Consider the following 20974-nt stretch of genomic DNA (forward strand, 5'->3'; position numbering starts at 1 on the left):
AGAATCTACACATGCATTACATTAACACGTAAATTTGATAATATCTTATGTTTTTTAATTGCTCAGTAGAAAGGGAATGATGCCTGGTGACTTTCACATGTTTTGAAGTTGTTGTTAAAACTATTAGTTTTTTTCAAGGTTATTTTATACTTTCGACCATATTAGTAATTCAGATTTACGCACAGGTAGCGGGAAGAGTGCTTTCATAAATCTTTCGCACACAAGCATTTTGTTGCTCGTTCAGCATAGTTTCTGGACATTGACCAAAAATTTATAGCCTCTCCAGAGAATTCTTGGTATATTAAAAGTAAAAAAAAAATAATGTAAATACTGTTTGGTTGTAATAGCTTTTCTACTTCTCTTGCAAAATTATTTTATAAAACTTGAAGCCTTTAGATTGTAGTGATGTTTAATGAATATGTTTCGATCTTATAGTGTTATGTTTTGTGGAGTCTGCTTAGTAAGTTAATACTACTTGTGTCATTCTAATTTTATGAGAAAAATATTAATTGAACTATGTACTCCCATCCCCTAGTTGTTTCTGTATAAAAATGATTGAGCGGTTTGTTTTGGGAACTGAAGAACTTTAAAGTAACTAGCACTTAAGGGAATGACTTATATCTTCAGTCATAGAACCAGACATTTTTGTACAAAATATTACTTCAAAAGTGAATACATTTGAAAATTAAATTACTTAAAAATTCAGTCCAACAAGCTTGTCCATTCTATTCAACTAGATTGTCCAAAATAAGATCAAGTCAAGATTTGAAGGTACCTAAAGTCTTACTCTTCACCACACTGCTTAGTAATTTATTTCATGCCTCTCTGGTTCATTGCATGAAAAAAAACTTTCTAACATTTGTGCAAAATCTGCCCTAAACACGTTTCTAGCTGTGCCCCATTGCTCTTGTTGCGGAATTTATTTTAAAGTAGCAGCAGGGATCAACTGTACAAAGTCTTTTTATAAACTTCAATAATGTCCTGTCTTAATGTCTGTCTGGTTCTGCTCCTTTAGTCTCTCCTCATAGTGTATACCTCTTAGTCCCTGAATTGGCCTAGTTGTCCTTCTCTGGGCTTTGTCTGGTGTTGGTATGTCTTTTTTTTTTTTTTTATAACATGGAAACCAAAACTGAATACAGCACTCCAGGTGATGCCTCATTAGTGTGTTCTATAACTTAAGCATAACCTCCCTTGGCTTCTACTCCACATATTGCCCCCTCCAACTTAATAAAAGAACAACTGTCTGTGTGTCTGTTTGGTTGCTGTGTCTCTGTTATTTCATTTGGCATGGGATTCGTAAAATCAGTGCTAATGATTGTTAGTTGCCATTTGTTGAAATGAAAAACGAAAAGTTTTTTATTTCTACACATACTTGTGATGTGCCATCACTTAGTATGACAAATGCCATGCAGTTTATTACTACACACATTACAAAATATATTTTGATAGATTCAGCACTCCAAGTGTTGATGCAGAGATCTACATTGATTACTTAGATTTCAACCCATCTTAGTAGTACTGCTAGTACTGTTCAACCTAACCTCCTATAAGCGTTCTTGATTACTTCCATCAATTTCTGGATATACACAGTGGTGAGTCCATTATGACTCCCACATCCTTTTCATAAGGTGTGCTTTCACGTTTTAGACCACCCATTTATGTATTAAAATCTAAATCTATTTTGTACATGTATTACTTTACATTTTCTTAATTAAATTAAATTTTCTAGATATCTGCCCTAGCCTGTATGTTCCTCTGTAATGATTCAACCGATTCTACATTACCTGCCCTTGGCATCATCCAGAAACTTAACCAGCTTACTGACAATGTTCTTTTTTAACTTGTTTGTATAATTTAAAAAGAGTTGCGTTCTCTGCATTTATCCCTGAAGGACACCACCGTTATCATCACCTAATTTTGAAAAGGTTCCCATCACCATAACCCTTTGCTTCCTGCATTTAATTCCATTATTATTACTTCAGATGTAACTTTTCCATTATGTTAATGAAATCCTGCAAATTGAACCAGCAGTACTAAATATTGAGTTCTTTGGTCTCCTGTCAAACCTAATTTTTAAAGTTGTTTTTTTAAATAGATGATTTTTCTGTAAACATACGGATACCTTTAGAGATCTGCTGTCAGGCATGTAGTAGCAAACAAATAATTTTATTAACCTGTTTTATGTACTATATTTACACTCTACTCAATCTGCAATATTTAAGTTATATTTTTATTCAGTGTCTTAACGTGAATAGTACACAACTTTTTAAAAATTTTGGTTATTAAATAATGCATTTCTGAGTATTTGTAAAGGAGTTGTTTACATGCTGGACTTTCATGGTAGAATTATTCTGGAATAAAATTGGAGATTATTAATTTAGTTTTTTTGTGTATAATTCTTGCCAGTAGGAATGCACCTTGTGCAATTATCATAAATAGACCCTGGAGAGGTGGAGATATGCTCTAGAGAGGAGAAGAATGAAGGTCAGTAGGAACAAAACAGAATACATGTGTGTAAATGAGAGGGCGGTCAGTGGAATGGTGAGGATGCAGGGAGTAGAGCTGGCGAAGGTGGATGAGTTTAAATACTTGGGATCAGGAGTACAGAGTAATGGGCAGTGTGGAAGAGAGCTGAAAAAGAGAGTGCAGGCAGGTTGAAATGGGTGAAGAAGAGTGTCAGGAGTAACTTGTGACTGACAGGTATCACTAAGAGTGAAAGGGAAGGTCTATAGGACGGTAGTGAGACCAGCTATGTTATATGGGTTGGAGATGATGGCACTGACCAGAAAGCAGGAGACAGAGCTGTGGGTGGCAGAGTTAAAGATGCTAAGATTTGCATTGAGTGTGACGAGGATGAAATGAGGACATTAGAGGGTCAGCTCAAGTTGGACGGTTGGGAGAAAAAGTCAGAGAGGCGAGATTGTATTGGTTTGGACATGTGCAGAGGAGAGATGCTGGGTATATTGGGAGAAGGATGCTAAGGATAGAGCTGCCAGGGAAGAGGAAAAGAGGAAGGCCTAAATGAAGGTTTATGGATGTGGTGATAGAGGACATGCAGGTGATGGGTGTGACAGAACAAAATGCAGAGGACAGAAAGATATGGAAGATGATGATCTGCTGTGGCAACCCTTAACGAGAGCAGATGAAAGAAAAAGAAGTTTAATAATAAAACACCACCTACAACCACTGAGTATGCTTATGGTTCTTGACCGATTCACAATGGTTTTTAGTCTAATGGGGTATCAATCACATTTAGGAAACTATTAATGTTTCTAGATAAGTAACTTTTTTTTTTTTTTTTAAAAACTTACCTTAGGTTGAAGGAGAGGTTAGCTGCTGTGCCAGTGGTTCAGCTTGCATGTGTGTGCTTTCTCTGGAATTACTAACTTGTATTGGGATCAATTTTGCCATTCGAAGAATCTGTCAGACAAGTAAATAAAAGAGGAAAATACACAAAATAGGCAACCTGAAGTAAATTGGAAATGGTGACCAAATCCAAAATTTCTAGATGCACAGAATGTTTCCCTGTACTTAGTTTGTCAGTTCTCTACTGCTACACATTTAGAAAGCCATTTTGAAATTTCAACAGTGTTCTATGTTGTACTGTATTTGAGATACTTTGACAAAATTTGAACTTTCCTGACACATTCCCTTAAAGAATAAGGGTACCAGTTTTCAGCAGAATTGGCATACTGGGATCTGAATTGTTTGAAGCAGAAAGATGGACAGACAGACATGGTGAGGAAAGCAGGTACTTTTTGCATCATATGGGAACGCACCTAAAATTATCGCACATATACAGGTACACATTTGTAAAAGAATTCATGCACAATATTTTCTTTCTCTTTTAATGTTTTCTGTGATCTCTCAGGTTTCTTACTACTACTATGGGAAGTGTGTAATCTAAACTTGTTCCAAAGTAAAGGGGGAAGGGACACAGCCACAGAAGAGGCAACAAACCTGTGTATGGGAAGCGATCCAGGACAGTAGCTAAAATGAGCAGGTCATAAATTTGCAAGCAGGAAAAAAGTAACTCATGTCAATTGTTAAATTTAGATTACTGTTGGTGGTATGTGGAAAGCTGAGGGACTCATTACTGTATTGAAAGTGTTCTCCCAGTACAGCTGACTCACTGATTGACGTATTGATTTTTGTATTTTGTTTTGTTTATTTTATTCTTACTTATTCCAAATTGAATCACTCTTTGGAATATACAATAATTTTATTGTTGTGATGAATTTATTGCTTGTCTAGGGTCACTTTCTGACTTTCACCTGATACTGGGAATATTTAGCGACCTTGGGACCCTGTAGTTGACAAAGCAGGTTCAAGAAATGGGTGAATGTATGAGTTGTTATTTTTAGTACATGACTGGACATAGCACTATTTAATAATAGTGATGGCTGTTTGAGTGCCTATAAAAAAGGTTTACTTTCTGCTGCCAGAAACGCATTATATGCTGTTGCTACATGATTGCTGAAAACTGCAGTCCAGGTATTCCCAGTTCATGAATTTCTCACTGATTAGTGCATCTTACATGCACCTAGCGATGGATTTCAAGTCCACCAACCACCTGGGCCTGACAAAACATTGGCCTCCCCCTTTCCCCAGTCTGTGCCACCATCCAAAGCTAGCCTAGAGACACATCAAATAAAAGTGAGTTATTTAACCAAATGCAGATGTTTAGAATCCATACAACAATAACTTATGTTAAGACTAGCATGAAAAGCACTTGAAAAGCTGGTAATTGGGGAATAGCCTACACACACTTTGCATTCAATAATAAAACACAAATACAATAAAACTCTGTGATAACATACCCCACAATAACATGAACTGAGAAATAACACAATCCTCATTTGCCTGTCTTCCCTTCCTACAAGTGATTACAAAATCACAGGCACCAGTTTGCTTGAACTGAGATGGTCCTCACTAAAGATAAACAGATGGCGCATCACAGGGTTTTTGTGGATGTGCAGTATACAGTGGCTGAAGCTTCCAAGCTGCACTCTAAACCTTTAGCACTGCACTAGCTGTGAGGTATTCTGTAGAGCTACAAACAATAACTATATCAACACTAGCTCCATTTCATATGTTAACTCAACCAACCAACCAATATAGGACAGCACCTATCAGTAGAAATTCAAGTAGAGAAGGGGTGTAAAAATCCATTCAACTGCAGCCAGGTTCAGCTTCTGGGACTTTGTTGGTTTAGTTTTCATGAGTGCCCTGCTGTGACCTTGGTCCTGGGCCTGACATTCTCATAGAGGGATCCGTATGTGCATGTACCCATGTTACTTTTGAAATTTATTTTTTGACCGAGTGTAATTGATGTTTTTGTGGCAGTACACATTTTTTAAGAAGTGAACTTTGCACTGTTAGCCACTTGAGAAGCTGTAACCTGTAGAATTGTAAACTTCTCTATTCTAAGAAATTTAATGTTCTGCATTTAAGGACAGCACAGCAAATAGTTGTGTTGCCTCATAACTCTACTGCTCTGAGCTTGAATGCAGACTATGTTGCTTTTTTTGTTGAATTAATGTTGTCCCAGTGTTGATGTGAGTTCTCTCAGGGTAGACTAGTTTTCTTCCATATCAAAGCAAGGCATAGATTAGGTTGATTAGTGACACCAGATTCATTTTATTTATTAGTCATTGTCCGTGGCCGAGTTGAACCTTGTGCAGGATTGGTTTCTGCCTTGTCTGATGCTTACAAGGATAGTGCAGTACTGGAGTAAGCAGGTTCAGAAGATGAATCAATGAATTAACATTATGCTTCATCAGCAGTAGAAACGCATACCTTCTAATTAAAAAGCCTATAAAACATATGTAACTAATTAAAAGCTCTCCTTTGAAACCTGATAATAAGGTTTCCTAAGCTACTCTCTCTAACTGCCTTGAGGATATTAAATGTTGGATGGCATTACATTTTCATCAGCTAAACGAATCAAAGACAGAGGTTATCGTTTTGGCCCTCCCTTGTCCATTATAGTATCATCAGTAGCCTGGGTCCTCCAACCCAGCACATCAGGTCTCATGTCAGAAATCTTGGCATCATTTTTAACTCGGATTTCAAATTTGATCATCAGATAAAAACTTTACTTAAAGGTGTTTTAAGCTCACCGCTTTTGCTGAGGTTAAGCTGTTTTTGTCATTGAATGATTTGCAAAAGCCTATGTACGCTTTTGTTTTGTCCTGCTTAGACTACTGCATACCAGTGTATGACACTCATTTGTTTCTCACCTACAGTTGACCCCAAAGTTTGCTGACAAGCACCAAAAGAAAAAGAGAGAGATCACATTTCACCCATGTTGGCTTCTCTCCCTTAACTCCCTATGAGATAAAAGATTGAATTTTAAGACTTTATTGTTTGTTTGGAAAGCTTTACTTGGGTTGGCACCATCTTATCTTGCTGATCTCCTGAGCATATACAGTGAGTCAAAATTATGTTAACACTAATGGATTATTTTTTTTTCCTTAACCACACCTTTCCAGGTCGAGGTGGACCATTGCAATGGCCTCCACACTCCCCTGATTTGACACCCTGTGATTTCTGGTTATGGGTTATGATGGAGTGTGTGTATAGCAGGAAAGTTCGTAATATCAATGACCTGAAGGACAAAATACGGACTGTGGTGTCGTCTTTTCCCCACCAAATGTGTGTCCGGGCTTTAACTGGTACTGTTTCTCGTTGGTTTTTGTGTGTTGAACATGATTGGGAACAGGTTGAGACATTCCTGTAAACCATCTTACACATATGAAGTATGTTTTGTGAATAAATTGTTTCCTCCATTTAAATGTTAACATAATTTTGACTCACCCCGTATTTATATGTTTCTCAGGTCTTCTGATCACTTCCTAGTATTTCTCCCATTTGGAGCTTTGGGGTGACTGTGCCTTTGCAGTAATTTGTCCAAGGCTCTGCAGCAGCTTTGTATTTGGTGCCATTTCATAAGAGTACACACACATTCACACATACAGGGTAATTGTAGAGTCACCAGCTAACAGATCCCCTTGAACCTCAGTCGGAGTGTGTAGCAGAGAGGTTGGTTGTATTTGTTCTGGAGGCTGATACATATTTCATCTGGAACAGTTTGGTTTTGAAATTCTTTTTTGTGAGGGATGTAAACATTTAATAAAATGAATGCAGTATAACATAGTGTTTTTATTTACTGATATACAATAAGTTAATCATTTTGTTAGATTATTCTTACAGTCTGAAAAATATATGCCTCTATCTAGGACAGGGGTGTCAAACTCCAGTCCTGGAGGGCCGCAGTGGCTGCAGATTTTCATTCTAACCATCCTCTTAATTAGTGACCACTTTTTGCTGCTAATTACTTCTTTTAATTAACTTGACCCGGGCCCTTTAGTTTCTGTTTCCTTAGTTAGTAGCCAAACAATAATGAGACACAAAACAAGCCGCCACATCACACAATATCTGAAAATAAAGAAAGGTGAAGGTCTCAGTAAGGTTGATCTCTCAACTCACCAAAACACTTTGACGATGTTCTTATGAGAAACAGAAAATCATCAGTTTTTGAAATGTCAGCTGTGGCAGAACGAGAGCAACAACAAGCCGTGGAATTAAATAACGAGTTTAATTAACAGCAAGAATTTTCTTCACATTAAGAAACTGGTTGGAGTTTGAAGCCCCAGTTTATCTGGTCATCTGTTGGCTCGTTTCACGTCTCATTTCTGTTTGGCTGCATTTTAATGAGGAAATTAATCAATTCAGAGGACTGAATATTTCTAACAGGGCTATTAAAATGTGAATTAGCAGTGAAAACAGGTCACTGATTAGGAAAAGGGTTAGAATGAAAACCTGTAGCTGCTGCAGCCCTCCAGGCCTGGAGTTCGACACCCGTGATCTAGGAGGTCAGTTGCCTGTAATTTAGTATAGCTTTTTTTGTTTTCCTTAAATAAAATCATCAGCAATAAAGGTGAATATGTGAGATCAGGTTTTGCAATAAAAATGTAAATGCATAATTTACATGAATTTCTTTTGGAGTTTATTTAATTTGTATTATTAAGCAAGATGAACATCAGCAAGTCTCTTTTCTACAAGTATTTTAATGTTGTTCTTTTTTCTTTTGCCTGACATTTCTTTGTATGGTTGTGATTCATAATTGGTGTTGTTCATGCAGCCAGTTTTAGAATGCATGTTATGTTTTCTGTGATGTATGCTTTTTGTGCTGTTATGTTATGTGACTGATTGACAAGAGGAAGACCAGCCCTCAATTTGAAAAATCCTAGTGCAAACCTTTGTGCAAAACATATCAAAGTTTGCTTGTTAATCTGATATTTTAGGTAAAATATATTGGTGGGAACTCTTCACTAAAATGGGATCATGGATAGACATGTTTGCAGCAGTTTTTTAGTTGCAAGTTACCAACACTGCAATAATAGCATGAGTCAGATACGCTTTTCCAAAACCTGCAACCTGAGTAAAGTACTTAGCAGATACTTCTAGACTGAAATAGGTATAGTATTTTTACAACCTTTTCAAACAGACAGTTAGACTTCATGTCACTTTACCCCATGCTAATGCTTAGACTCATAGGATTAAAAATAAGTGGCTCCAGGCTCTGTCCAGGAGTCATCTTCCTGTCAGATTTTGTATCCTGGTTAAAAAAAAAAAAAAAACCCCGGTGTGGTTATTGAGTTCATATGTGAATTTTTCAATATTTGAAGAAATTTTACTGGACTGCTTATTAGAACATTATTTAGTATTATAAGACCAAAGGTATTTATTAAGCAGGAAAAATGATCATAACAGGTTACACTTGAAATGGACATCAGAAAGTCTGCTCTGGCTTTATGTATTATCTCTCAGCAAATCATTTAACCTGCAGGATTCAAACTGCAACAGAAGGCTGTTTGCCCTGTAGTTGTGTTGTTCATGTCAACTACTTTAAAATTATGCTTACCATTAATAAATGCATTGCAAAGTAAAGGCTGCTTTCAGGATTTAGTTCTGAATTTTCATAAGTACAAAATTGAGCAGGTTAGAAAAAAAGATGAGCCAAGTAACTTGTCACACGTCACTCAAACTGCAGCTTGTTACTTAAAATGAAAGTTTACAATGATATAACAAGAATTCATCCGGGAGTATTGGTTATCAGTGCAGAAGGAAAGTAGAAGTTGCCTGTCTTCACACATCAGCCTCACAACAAGATATATACTTCATCTTCATCATTAGGCATACGGGTCTTTCACCTCTGATCCCCGCTACGAGAAGCAAAAGTGTGTACACCCGATGAGCCCCGAATAGGGTGAAACGTGTTGTGTACTTTTTGTATTATTTGGCAGGTACTATATAACATGTATGATCTACTTCTCAGAACTGAGACAACGTGGCAGATGTCTGCCAGCTGGCCGACCAACCACATGTGTTACCTGGTAGGTAACCACCCTAATATTAGATTGTGATCAGACCTATGCATGTAATACTCTGATCTACACCCTGTCAAATAGACGAGCCAGCCTCCATGGCGTAACATCAGAGGCTTTGCCTCAGGTGCTGATGGTCCAAGGTTTGAAGCAAAAGTCTGTCACCTGATGGGCCCCAGCAACATGTGTCACATATTCTTTGTATTATTTGGCAGATACTATATAACATATATACATAGTGTTGAATATGTATTTAAATGTATATGTCTGTTTATGTATTTGTGTACATACATATATATTTCTGTGTGTGTGTGTGTGTGTGTGTGTGTGTGTGTGTGTGTGTATATATATATATATATATATATATATATATATATATATATATATATATATATATATACACACACACACTCTCTCACATATAGATACACCTATACTATATGTAAAGTGTATGTGTTGTATATGTGTTTGATTTGTATTACATGCTTTTAAAATGTGCAGTAGGATAAGTCCTTGTGTGTAATTACTTGCTTTCCGATGCTGTATATATGGTTCAGTGATTGTGTCTACTGATTGAGAGGTGATTATATTCAATATAACTTGATCCATTCAAGCAGTTAGGAGAATTGCTAGTTTTAAGATGTTTTTTGATTTCTTTAACTACATAATTGCCCCCTACTGCATTTTGTTTGCTTAAACTTCAAATATTGTTGTGCTTTAAGTGATACAAGAGACTAGCCAGACATTGCATTGCTCCCACTCTGTTTTGTTAATGTCACAAATTTAATTTGTAACATTGCCTTCAGGACAAGAACATTGTAAATTATGAAAATGGAGTTTGAAGGACATCAAATTTCTATTACACCTGCTCCCCCTTCCTATGTATTTTACTCTTGAATTTGAGAAGCATATTTGGAACTTCCAAAATAAGAAGCTCCTTTTATTTTTCCTTTAAATAGTTTTTTTTTCATTGTGTGTCCTTTAAAGTATTGTATAAAAATAACTTCACCTTAGAATAGATTGTTGGCAAACGACAAGAAAATGAACTTGGTAGTGTAAATTATATGCATTGTGTACTGTATGTGCTTTTGCATATTTATTTTTTGCTTTGAAAAAACACTAATCAACCATGAGTTTTTTTTTCACCTGAGCTTAATTTAATTTAATCAATATTAGTACTTAGTTTTGACTAGGTGATTGTTAGTTATGCCCTGATACATAAGAAGTACAAGTAAATATAAAAAATGTATTAAACAAAAATGCCTTCAGACCTCCACAAGATACATCAGTCATATATAATCACGGGTGTGCTAACAATCCTTGTTAGACAAAGACTTTATAGTATATAAATATACAACTCAATATTTAGCATATAGCTGATAAGATCTTAATCTGATATAAGTAGGTCCATATCTGGAACATTAGTTCAACGTGCATTAGGTAGAGAAAGGTGCATGATGCTTCATCTGATGGTCAGGGTTATCTGGAAGGTCTTATCCTTGAATGAACTGATCCAACTTAGAACTGTTACGTAAAAGTCAATATGATACTTAAAGGCTTTCCGCTACTGTTACTTACCTGATGTACTTTGTAATAGTAGACTAAAAAAATTTTATTTTCATGTTTTCATGCAGAAAGGAAATTTTTTTTTGCCTTTGTACAACTCTGGGCACTTTTTGCTTATATTATGTTGTATATATTTTGCTTTCCTTTCTGTATAAAATCCATGAGATTCATTTTTTTTCTCAGCCACAACTTCGAAGTACTTGGTGTAAGTAAGATATAAAAAACTATTTTTGGGTTGAATATTTCTTTAAGGGAGTGAGATGTAATGTGTTCATTATAGTATTTGCTTGTTGTGGAGAGTAAACTTTTTATCCTCTTAAATATAGAAAATGGCATCATTTTTATTTCAGTTTTTAAAGATGTCCAAACTAATTCATTTTCAAAGCTTGCAAGAGATATTATTATATAAGTTAGTTAATTTCTGAGAAAAGTGAAAAACATGCTAACCCTAAAGTAAAGAGTCAAGAGTGTTGCAGTATGTGATGAGAGCTATGGTGGTACAGTACAACACAACTTAATAATGGTTATACACATACTTTATTAGAGGTTCTTATTTTTATTTATAATGTATTTCTTGTTGCAGTGGGATTTGTTTGGCTTTTTTGAATTAGCACCTAACAGTTTTACTTAAATTACCATGTGTTGTGCATGTTCTATCTTTCATAATTAACTTAATTATGAGAAATTAAAAATATTCAATTTTAGTTGACATATCAGGATGCATGTTCATTTTTTTTTCTTTTTCCCCCTCTTCAGGTGAAGAAAAGAAGTAATTAAAAGCAGCCGCCATGGTGGCCTTGTCATTGAAGATCAGTATTGGAAATGTGGTGAAAACTATGCAATTTGAACCTTCTACTGTAGTGTATGATGCCTGCCGCATTATACGAGAGAGGGTTCCTGAAGCACAAATTGGCCAACGTAAGTGTATTTTGTGGTCCTCATATGTTTTGAGTGTGCTTTGTTACTGTCATCCTAATGATCTCCCACAGCTTTCTGTTCCTAAACAAGACTTGATATTACCTTTAATTTGTAAACGTCATGAGATAGCTGCTAATGGAGCATACTGTTAAGGCATCTGTTTGTAGGGGAAACCCCATTGTAAAACCTGGGTTTCTGAGGACTGCGAGAGAGGGCAGTAAATATTGTATACTTTAGATAGTATCTTCACATTGGGCTGTCCAGTATATTTACAGGTTGTTTTTTTTTTTCACTCTGATAAGGTCTGCTTTGTTATCATGTCTCGGGTATAGGAAGTTCAACCACTCAATATTAGCTTTTAATTTGGCTATTCACTCATAAAATAATTGAGACAGCAAGTCTCTGACATTTTAGATTTACTTTTGTGGGGCCTTGGTTGTCTCCCTCAGTTCTGTTAAAGACAGCATGTAGGTAGGAAAGAAGGCTGTGGCTCTGTAAAAGAAACTGTTGAGATACTATATATATTAGTTTTGGTTTTAATTGACCTGAAGTATTTATCAGAGGGAAGTATTTGGTACAAGTGACCTGTTGAGATGAGTCTGTGGTGATCCTTTTGACATTGTTAGTGATACGAGGTGCATAATGGTCTGCAGTAGATAGAAGAGCACAGCCAGTCATTTTCTCAGAATATTCCACAGCATGCTGTAATTTATAATATATTAAAAATGTGCATTAGGATAATTATCAAGATTATTGACATTACTCCATACAATGACATTCTTAATTGCTTGTCTACTGCAAACAGTTCACAAAAATACAGCTTCTTTAACTCTTTGAATATATTCTGTGTATAATCTGCATGTTCTTAACATTTTCATGTGGGATTTATCTGTAAAGCTCCATATTCTAAATACATACTGTATGATTAGGCTTATTGTTTTGGAGCAGAGTTCCATCATCAAGGTCAAGGCAGATTTCTGCATTGGGCTAGATGAAGTCACATGAACATGAAAAAAAAAATTACATTTACTGTGATCACCAGTGGGCACTCAGCCAGCCAATAAACTAGGACTTTGATCAGGTTTTACCTCTTCCAGAAAGGTAGAAGAAACTTTTAATATAAGTAAAGCACAAATAATAGTAGGATCTGCAAGCTGCAGTTTTCTGTTCATAGCAGAGCTGCTCTCTGTTAGTGCACAAAGTGTCAACACAGAATTTTTTAATCTTAGTGAAATCTTTTCCAAGCACTTTTAATGTTATATTGCCCCAATCCCTTCATTATTCACAGTGGGGTCACCTCTTGTCCTAGACATGTTTGACTGGTATGGTACAGTTTGTTTATGTGCAGCCACCAGAAATTAACTGAGAAGTAAGTGCTGGGCCTGAGTCAGGTTGCCAGAAGGTAATGTCTTTGTGGAGCTGATATTACTGAGATGGCCAGAGCTTGCACCCTTCTGGTTTTTCTAGGGTGCTTCTTTTCTCAAAAAACATAACATGCTTTCAGACATCTACAGCTCTATCAAATCTCTGTGGTCCTAGTTCATGTATCTTGAGAAGGTGAAAAGGACTAGAATTGTATTAATTGCTTCTCAACATACTGCTGCATGACTAGTTAATTATTTCCTTTCATAATCAACTTAATTGCAAACTATTTCTGTGTTTGTTTGAATATCAGTAAAGTAAATGAATAAAACTTCTATTCCACCATCTGATCGTCACAGATTTACCATAGTATCTTGACAAATTTGTATCGATGGAGAAAATTTAATGAAAAGAAGTTTCCTAATAAACACATCCAACAAAACAATGCATTTTTGCAAGGTGTAATTAAGGAGCATATTTATTTTTTATGTAAGTTACAAGTCATGTCCAGCATATAATCAAAAAGTTGAACATTTTCTGATTCTCTGTACTCTAGGCTTTACTTTAAGTTCTTTTTATGTTTCTCAACTTTTGTTATTTACTCTACATTATAATCTATCATTGCATCTGTCATTCTTGCCAGTTCTAATTATACATAAATGTCTTAATATAAATTTGTAAATCTACAAACCTGTATACTGTAAATTTTTCTTTCAGCTAATGATTACGGGCTATTCCTGTCAGATGAAGATCCAAAGAAAGGGATATGGTTGGAGGCTGGAAAAGCCCTTGATTATTACATGTTGAGAAATGGGGTGAGTTTGTGCAGTATTTTAATTTTATGCCTCTCTCACACTTTTAAGTGATCCTCAACCTTGTGTAATTTTATATACATTTTTACATCCCTGCTGCTGTTCAGATTTGAGACACATACAGTAACATATGACACATTTCCAGAATTGAAAATGCAAATAATGATTATTCAGGTTATAATGGTTGGTGACCATGATGGATCATGAAGAATCATAAATAGTAATGCCTTGTCATACTCATGAAATAACCATTATACATTTACAACATGTACATTAGGTAATTGTACCAAATTAAAAATAGCTATATATATTTTTTTTAATTCTGAGATCAAATTTTAGTTTCCTTTTTGTACCAATGCATTCATACTGTGGACACTGGCATAGGTCAGTCTTGTCATTCCTAATTTCTCAGAGCTGAATAATCAAACATTAACAAGGTATTTGGTTTTGACTTGCTTTGTTGAAATTCAAAATGCTTTTGTGTGTTTGAGTATTAAAAGTCCCATTAAAATAGACTACTCCCAGCAGGCATGTTAAAGTTACTAAAGCAAACATTTATTTCAATTTAACAACTGAACATTTATATGAGTTGGTGTAAGATTAAATTCAACAAAACGCAGATTCACAATTTTTAATATGTGATATAAATTGCAAATTCAGTGCTGCCCTGTGGTGGGTTGCTGTCCCATTCAGGTCCAGTTTCTGGTGCTGGATATACTTTGGTCCTTGAACCCAATAAATACCAGGCTGAATGCCTTCAGCACATTGGTGAGTATTAATTGGTATGAGCTGTGCCTCTTTTATTTGTACATTTAAGGATACCCAGGATTGATTAAGCCACTTAGAGTGAATTGTAACTTTTAAGTTGCAGAACATTTGAAAGTTGTTTATGAGTGAATCTCATACAATATATTTGAAAATATTTTTGTACATTTTTGAAACCAGTTATCTCCATTAGAGAAATGTAAACTGCAGCTCAGTGTGTTTGTCAAAACAGACAATAAAACGAAATAAAATAGTGAACTACTGTATCTACAGTGTTCTTTGATTAAAGTTGTGTGAGTGAAACACTATAGAGAATATCTTAGTTATGAATGTCTTCATTAAAAAAGCTTTAATGCAGAATGTATGTAGAAGTGTATGAGTATTAGTAAAAACTTTAGTAGCGAATGCAGAGGTGTCTGGGCAGAATTTCCACAAATTTCACATAAATGCATGTAAACTTAGTCAGCAGGGTATGATAGATTTGTTTTACCATCAATTATATTCCGTACTTGTATTTTTGCAATATGTAATTTATACAGTATTTATGTCTAATGTATGCGAAACAGAAGTTTCTTCTACCATAAAATCAATACTAACTTAATATAAACTTAACTATATGCTGCTCAATTATGTTGTTGTAGGATACTTTGGAGTACAAGAAGAAGCAGAGGCCCCTTAAAATTAGGATGCTTGATGGAACAGTCAAAACGGTTATGGTTGATGACTCTAAAACTGTTAGTGATATTCTAATGACAATCTGTGCAAGAATAGGTGAGTCCTTAATCTAGATTTTCATATGTATTAACAAATATATCTTAAATAACAGATTGTTATTTAGAGCAAATAGTCATTTTTAAATTGTTCTTTAATAATTTTGATTATGTTATGAGTTCAAAAGAATGACAAAATAAAACCACTTTACACAGCTTTTGCTAGCTTGAGACTGAATTTGTATTCAGTATATGGTGTCTGGTCTACATTTTGATACTGGTTAGTTATGATAGTGAGAAGGAATAAAAGTGTTTGTGCAGTTTGAATATATTGAAAGGTGACTGACAAATCTGTACAGTCCAGGGATGTTTCCACTGATGCATCCATTCCTTCTGCTATTAACACACACAGTCTGTGACTTTGTATTGGATAAGTCCATATTGGACTGTCCCAGTTTCCTGTGAAGTGAGATTTGTTAGAGGACCATTCAAAGAAAGTAATGCAAAATGCTAAATATGTTCCTTTTGTACAGTGAAGATTTTTGGAGAGGAAATTCTTAGTTGTACAATTCCCTCTGTCTTCATGGGAATCTACAACTTTCTTACTGAGGTCCTCACAGAGCTTTTTTGTTAAGTGTTAAGATTCGTTGTCTGAGCTGGTTCCTGCTTTATGCACAATGCTGCCAGGATAGACTCTGTCCCTTTTAAATCTCTTATTTGGTTTATTTTGGTCTATGTGAGCTTGAGAAAGTGTGTATGTATGATTCACTTTTAGAAATATGCATCTTGAAGAGTTAACAATGATTACAACCAGCAGAGCTGTTAAGGTTTTTTTATTTATTTATTTACTTTTTTTTAATAATAGTATTGAAATTTGTAAACCTATATGTGATTGTTTTAAGAGTTCTGACTGACATAGTTTTTTCAGTATAGATAATAAATATTACAGTGTATCAAAGTGTTTTTTTTTTCTTTCCTCAATTGAAGATCTTACCTTCAAGACCTTTATTGTCTTAATGACAAAATTTATGAAAATCAATAAATCTATAGTCTAATCTAACTGCAGATTTTCTGGATAGCTCTGTGCTGTAGATGCAGGACAGAATGCTTAGTATATTTTACAGTATATACTTAATAATTTGGTTTATGCATGTTCTGTGCCGAAAGGTAATATATGCAGTTCTGTCCATTTCTCCATGTTTATATAGGCATCACAAATTACGATGAATATTCACTTGTCCATGATATTGGGGAAGAGAAAAAAGAAGAATACACAGGAACTCTTAAAAAGGACAAAACTCTTTTAAGGGATGATAAAAAGATGGAAAAGCTAAAACAGAAACTCCATACTGATGACGATTGTAAGTATTTTTAGCGTTTTTTAAGTAACTTTTTTCTCTAAGTTCACCTGTTTACATTAACTTCTGATTTTACAGTAAATTGGCTAGATCATGGTAGAACACTGCGCGAACAGGGTGTTGAAGAAACAGAAACACTTCTTCTGAGGAGAAAATTCTTCTACTCTGACCAAAATGTGGATTCAAGAGATCCAGTGCAGCTCAACTTGCTATATGTGCAGGTACAGAATAAAGGTTGCATAGACAAATAGCTGAGTATTTCTAAAATTTTTAAGTGCAGTACCCATTTATAATTAATTTTGAAAAGCATTTGCTTAGAATTATTCCACTTACTCAACAATTCATCAAGAAAATCGCATGTAATGCAAAACAACCCAAGTGTTTCTAGAAAGGGCTGCAATGTTTCACTCATGCATCGAGCAATGCATAAAGCGAGTCCACTCAGTCCAGTTTACAGGCTCTAGGGTGTGCTGGGACCTTCCAGTCAGTCAGTAATACAGTGTCACTTTACAATCACCAATCAACCTAAACTGCATTACTCTGGGACATGGGAGTAAAGGCTGAGAACCTTGAGAAAAACATTGAAAAATCCACATAGACTTTGTTACTTAGTGGGAATTCACATCCATAAGGAGACAGCATTAACCCGTCTAAGCATTTTTTAATGCTTATTCAATGACTAACCTTAGGAACAGCTAAGTTATAAATGGAGAGAAAAGATGCGCAGTATTTGTACAAAAAAAGCCAACACCTTGAAAAACAGCTGTCAAATTGTGATATTTTGGGTCTAATGGTTATCCCTAACATCTTCTAAATAATAGCTTTTAATCACTTATAATCAAATAAGAAATGATTAAATTTAGCAAGTATAAACTGAATTCAACCTTAGATAAAATCTTTATATGTATAATTATATATGCATTTTTAACTTGTTGTGCAGCCTAGCCTTAGTCTCAAACTTTGTTTATTCACTTTAGTTATTGAAGATGTCATTCAGATCCCAAAGCCATGATTACAGTTATATGTTCATTCTGTACAAAACACTGTTCTACTATAATCTTAAACTCCTGCTTTGAGTGTTCACATTGAAATGTCAGCTGTTGAGTGTAGCGGTTTCTGCCATGCAGGTAGAACGTTATTGCCAACATTAAGAGCAATTTTCTTTAGATTTTTTTTTAATGATCAGATTTTTATTGAAATACAAAAAACACTTTAAAGTGGCACATAAGCCATAATAAGATGAATTACAGTTTTGCTTGGCAAACCACCCCATAACACAACCCAACCCCTCTACTTTAATATTACTGTAATAACTTCAACAATAGAATAAAAGAACCCTTTAGAGACCAGCAAGTGAGGGAACAGCACAGCATCGACCCCATGAAGAGCTAAAGATTAGGGTTGTGACCCGGACATGGGTGCATTTGTGAGCAGACCAGCTGTACCATATCTGTCAATTTATCAATATAAGAGCCAGGTGCTCCATTGGTGCTTGCTGCTGACAACTCCAAAAGGATCAGATTATAAAGGAAGACTTCTAGACAGAAAAACAATTGGGGGATTACCAGCAATTGTCTCTATCTGCAGGATAATAGATAAATGAAGTTAGGAAAAGTCTAGAAGTAGGAAAATGTGGGGAAGCAAAGGGATGCTAATACAGGTGTGGCAATTAGAAATCAGACACCCCAAACCAAAAACTAAACATAGGACAGTCCCAAAACATATGCATAAATGTACCTGATATGTTCAGGGAGCAGAAGTGACAATTTGGGTCAGATGACAATCCCAAGCATATCGTTTAGAGGGCTGGGGTTTGTAACATCTTTCAACTGAATTTATTGATGATTAGAATTCTATGAAACCAATGAGACAATATTTAAGAACTAAATTCTGTGAAATTGAAGGAGTGGGAGAAATATCTTTGAGCCACACTGAACTTAATTCATAGTGGGTAATATAATGCCTTAGAAAGCATTGTATATAATGTAGACACTGGTTTGTGAGTTTGCAATCAGGGGAACAGAGTAAGTGATAAATTGTACAAAGGATGGGAAGCAAGGACAGATAAGATTTGGAACCCCACACGTTTTAAAGACAAGGCTAAATTGTAAATAAAAGAACAAAGCAATTTCTTTTATAAAAAAGGAGCTATTCCACAAAGTATGACTCGTCAGTTCATAACAAGGAGATAAAGCATTTTAATTTTTTTTTGTGGCAATCAAAAATATATAGGAATCTTTTGAGAAATTCATTAAGTTTTTGTTGTTAACGAGAGAAAAGTTTGTTATTGTTTGTCAAGATTTCTATTACAAGATGTATTTGTTTCCTGTTAGCTGAATTACTATAATTTACAGTTAATTTGGGTGGGTTTATAACAGTAAGCATAGCTTCATTGGAAGCAGCTAACCTAAATTCCATGTTTTTCCAGCAGTATAGTAGGTTATTTTGCTTCTTGTGGTCATTCCGTTTTTAATCTGCCCCATCTAATCAAGAGCATATGAGATATTCTAAGAGGGTGTGCACTGCTTGTCTACGCGTTTTAGGTTTGGATTTATTTTGCATGCTGACAAGCTGTTGTCCTTGTGACCCTTAATTGAAGTTTATATTAACGGCTTTCCTACTAGCTCCGTAACATTGAGTGTGTCAGTGAGAATTGGAAATAAATCCTCAACTCTGGGGAATAGGTGAATGAAAGTAACTTCATTTTGTAATTTAAAGATTGTGATTCATTTTCACCAGTATTTTAGTTCTATGCCTGCCACCCTTGCTCATGTTTAGGAATGCTAGCCCTCATGTATTGCACACAGGATCTCACCTAACACAGTGCTCATGAATCAGAGTAGAAAACTGCTGTCCCTCAAATAGGTTGTGAATCCTTTTACCTGATTTGTAGCATTGGACATGTGTAATCCTGCTAGATCTGAAATAATATACAGTAGATAGAACTCCAAACTATGATACCGCACATCTACATCATTCAGCTACTCACTAGTGACTTTTAGAATAACGGGCAATGTTTACATGCATACTAATGTGCCGTTTTTTTTTCTCTGAACATTGGCAGAAGCAAATGTTATTTTATTGTCTTTGTGCTCTTCACTATGTTCTTAATCCTTTAGGGGTACTGACAAGAATTAGGTATAATAGATGTGTTGTCTGATGGGATACTTTAAAAATTTGACTGTTGTAAGAGAAACGTGGTACAAAAGATGAACAATATTCATTGATCTGATTGTTCACATCAAAAGCCTGCTTTTCAAGTTAATTTAAGTCATCTTAAAAAGTTCATATTTTCATATGGCACTTTCTGGAAATCTCAGAGCTTTCATATGCTTGAAAGCCTCTTCTTACAATCTTGTTGTTCTTGAGCTGTCAGCTGGTAAGATTAATGGGTGTTCCATTTCCAACATTGCTAAATGGCATTCTGTGGTGCAGGTGGTCTAATGCGGGATGGCACATCATCACTATCACTCAATTGCTTTTTAATTTCTGTGCTTTCAGGAATATTGTGTGGGTTGCACCTCTCTTGTTGGCTTGCTCAGACAATATCTTTTGTCCATAGTTATTCCAAGGTGGTGTTGGGGACGGGGGTCATTATGGTGAAATGGGAGGGTCTTGGCACCGATAGGCCTGTTTTAATCTTTTATTACATAAAGCTCGTTTATTATCTATTTTAATAAACATTTGATGCTAGAAAAAGTACATTTTTTTGCTGTTAAAATAATACTTTTGATTTTATTTTATTTTTTTAAAAAGGCTCGAGATGATATCCTTAATGGTTCCCATCCAGTCTCCTTTGAAAAAGCCTGTGAATTTGCAGGATATCAATGTCAGATTCAATTTGGAGATCATAATGAGCAAAAACACAAGCCTGGATTTTTAGAGTGAGTCATGCATACCTCACATTTTACACAAACAAGATGAAAGTGATGTATTAGTGAATTCTATTTTTTAAATGTGACAATTAATGGTTTATTAATAGATCTTGTCTTACAATGGATGTACAATTTAAAGGCCATGCATGCATTGTGAAGTCTGTTGTAATTATTTTTTTTATAATGCCCTTCACAGAACACACAATTATGTAATGC

At 35.2% G+C, this 20974-nt stretch overlaps 1 protein-coding gene across 5 annotated transcripts in view; it reads left to right on the forward strand.

Moving 5' to 3' along the window:
- Positions 1 to 20974, forward strand: part of tln1 (talin 1) — a 178761-nt gene that overhangs the window by 74093 nt on the left and 83694 nt on the right. For all 5 annotated transcript variants that reach the window (XM_039759572.1, XM_039759574.1, XM_039759576.1 and 2 more), the window contains exons 3-8: positions 11715 to 11876; positions 13956 to 14053; positions 15457 to 15586; positions 16734 to 16886; positions 16962 to 17104; positions 20640 to 20767. In XM_039759572.1, the coding sequence (XP_039615506.1) occupies positions 11747 to 11876; positions 13956 to 14053; positions 15457 to 15586; positions 16734 to 16886; positions 16962 to 17104; positions 20640 to 20767 (782 nt within the window). In that variant the 5' untranslated portion in view covers positions 11715 to 11746. The remainder of the gene's footprint in view (positions 1 to 11714; positions 11877 to 13955; positions 14054 to 15456; positions 15587 to 16733; positions 16887 to 16961; positions 17105 to 20639; positions 20768 to 20974) is intronic.

Source organism: Polypterus senegalus, chromosome 7, assembly GCF_016835505.1.
Source record: "Polypterus senegalus isolate Bchr_013 chromosome 7, ASM1683550v1, whole genome shotgun sequence".
In the NCBI taxonomy this organism is placed as follows: Eukaryota; Metazoa; Chordata; class Cladistia; order Polypteriformes; family Polypteridae; genus Polypterus; species Polypterus senegalus.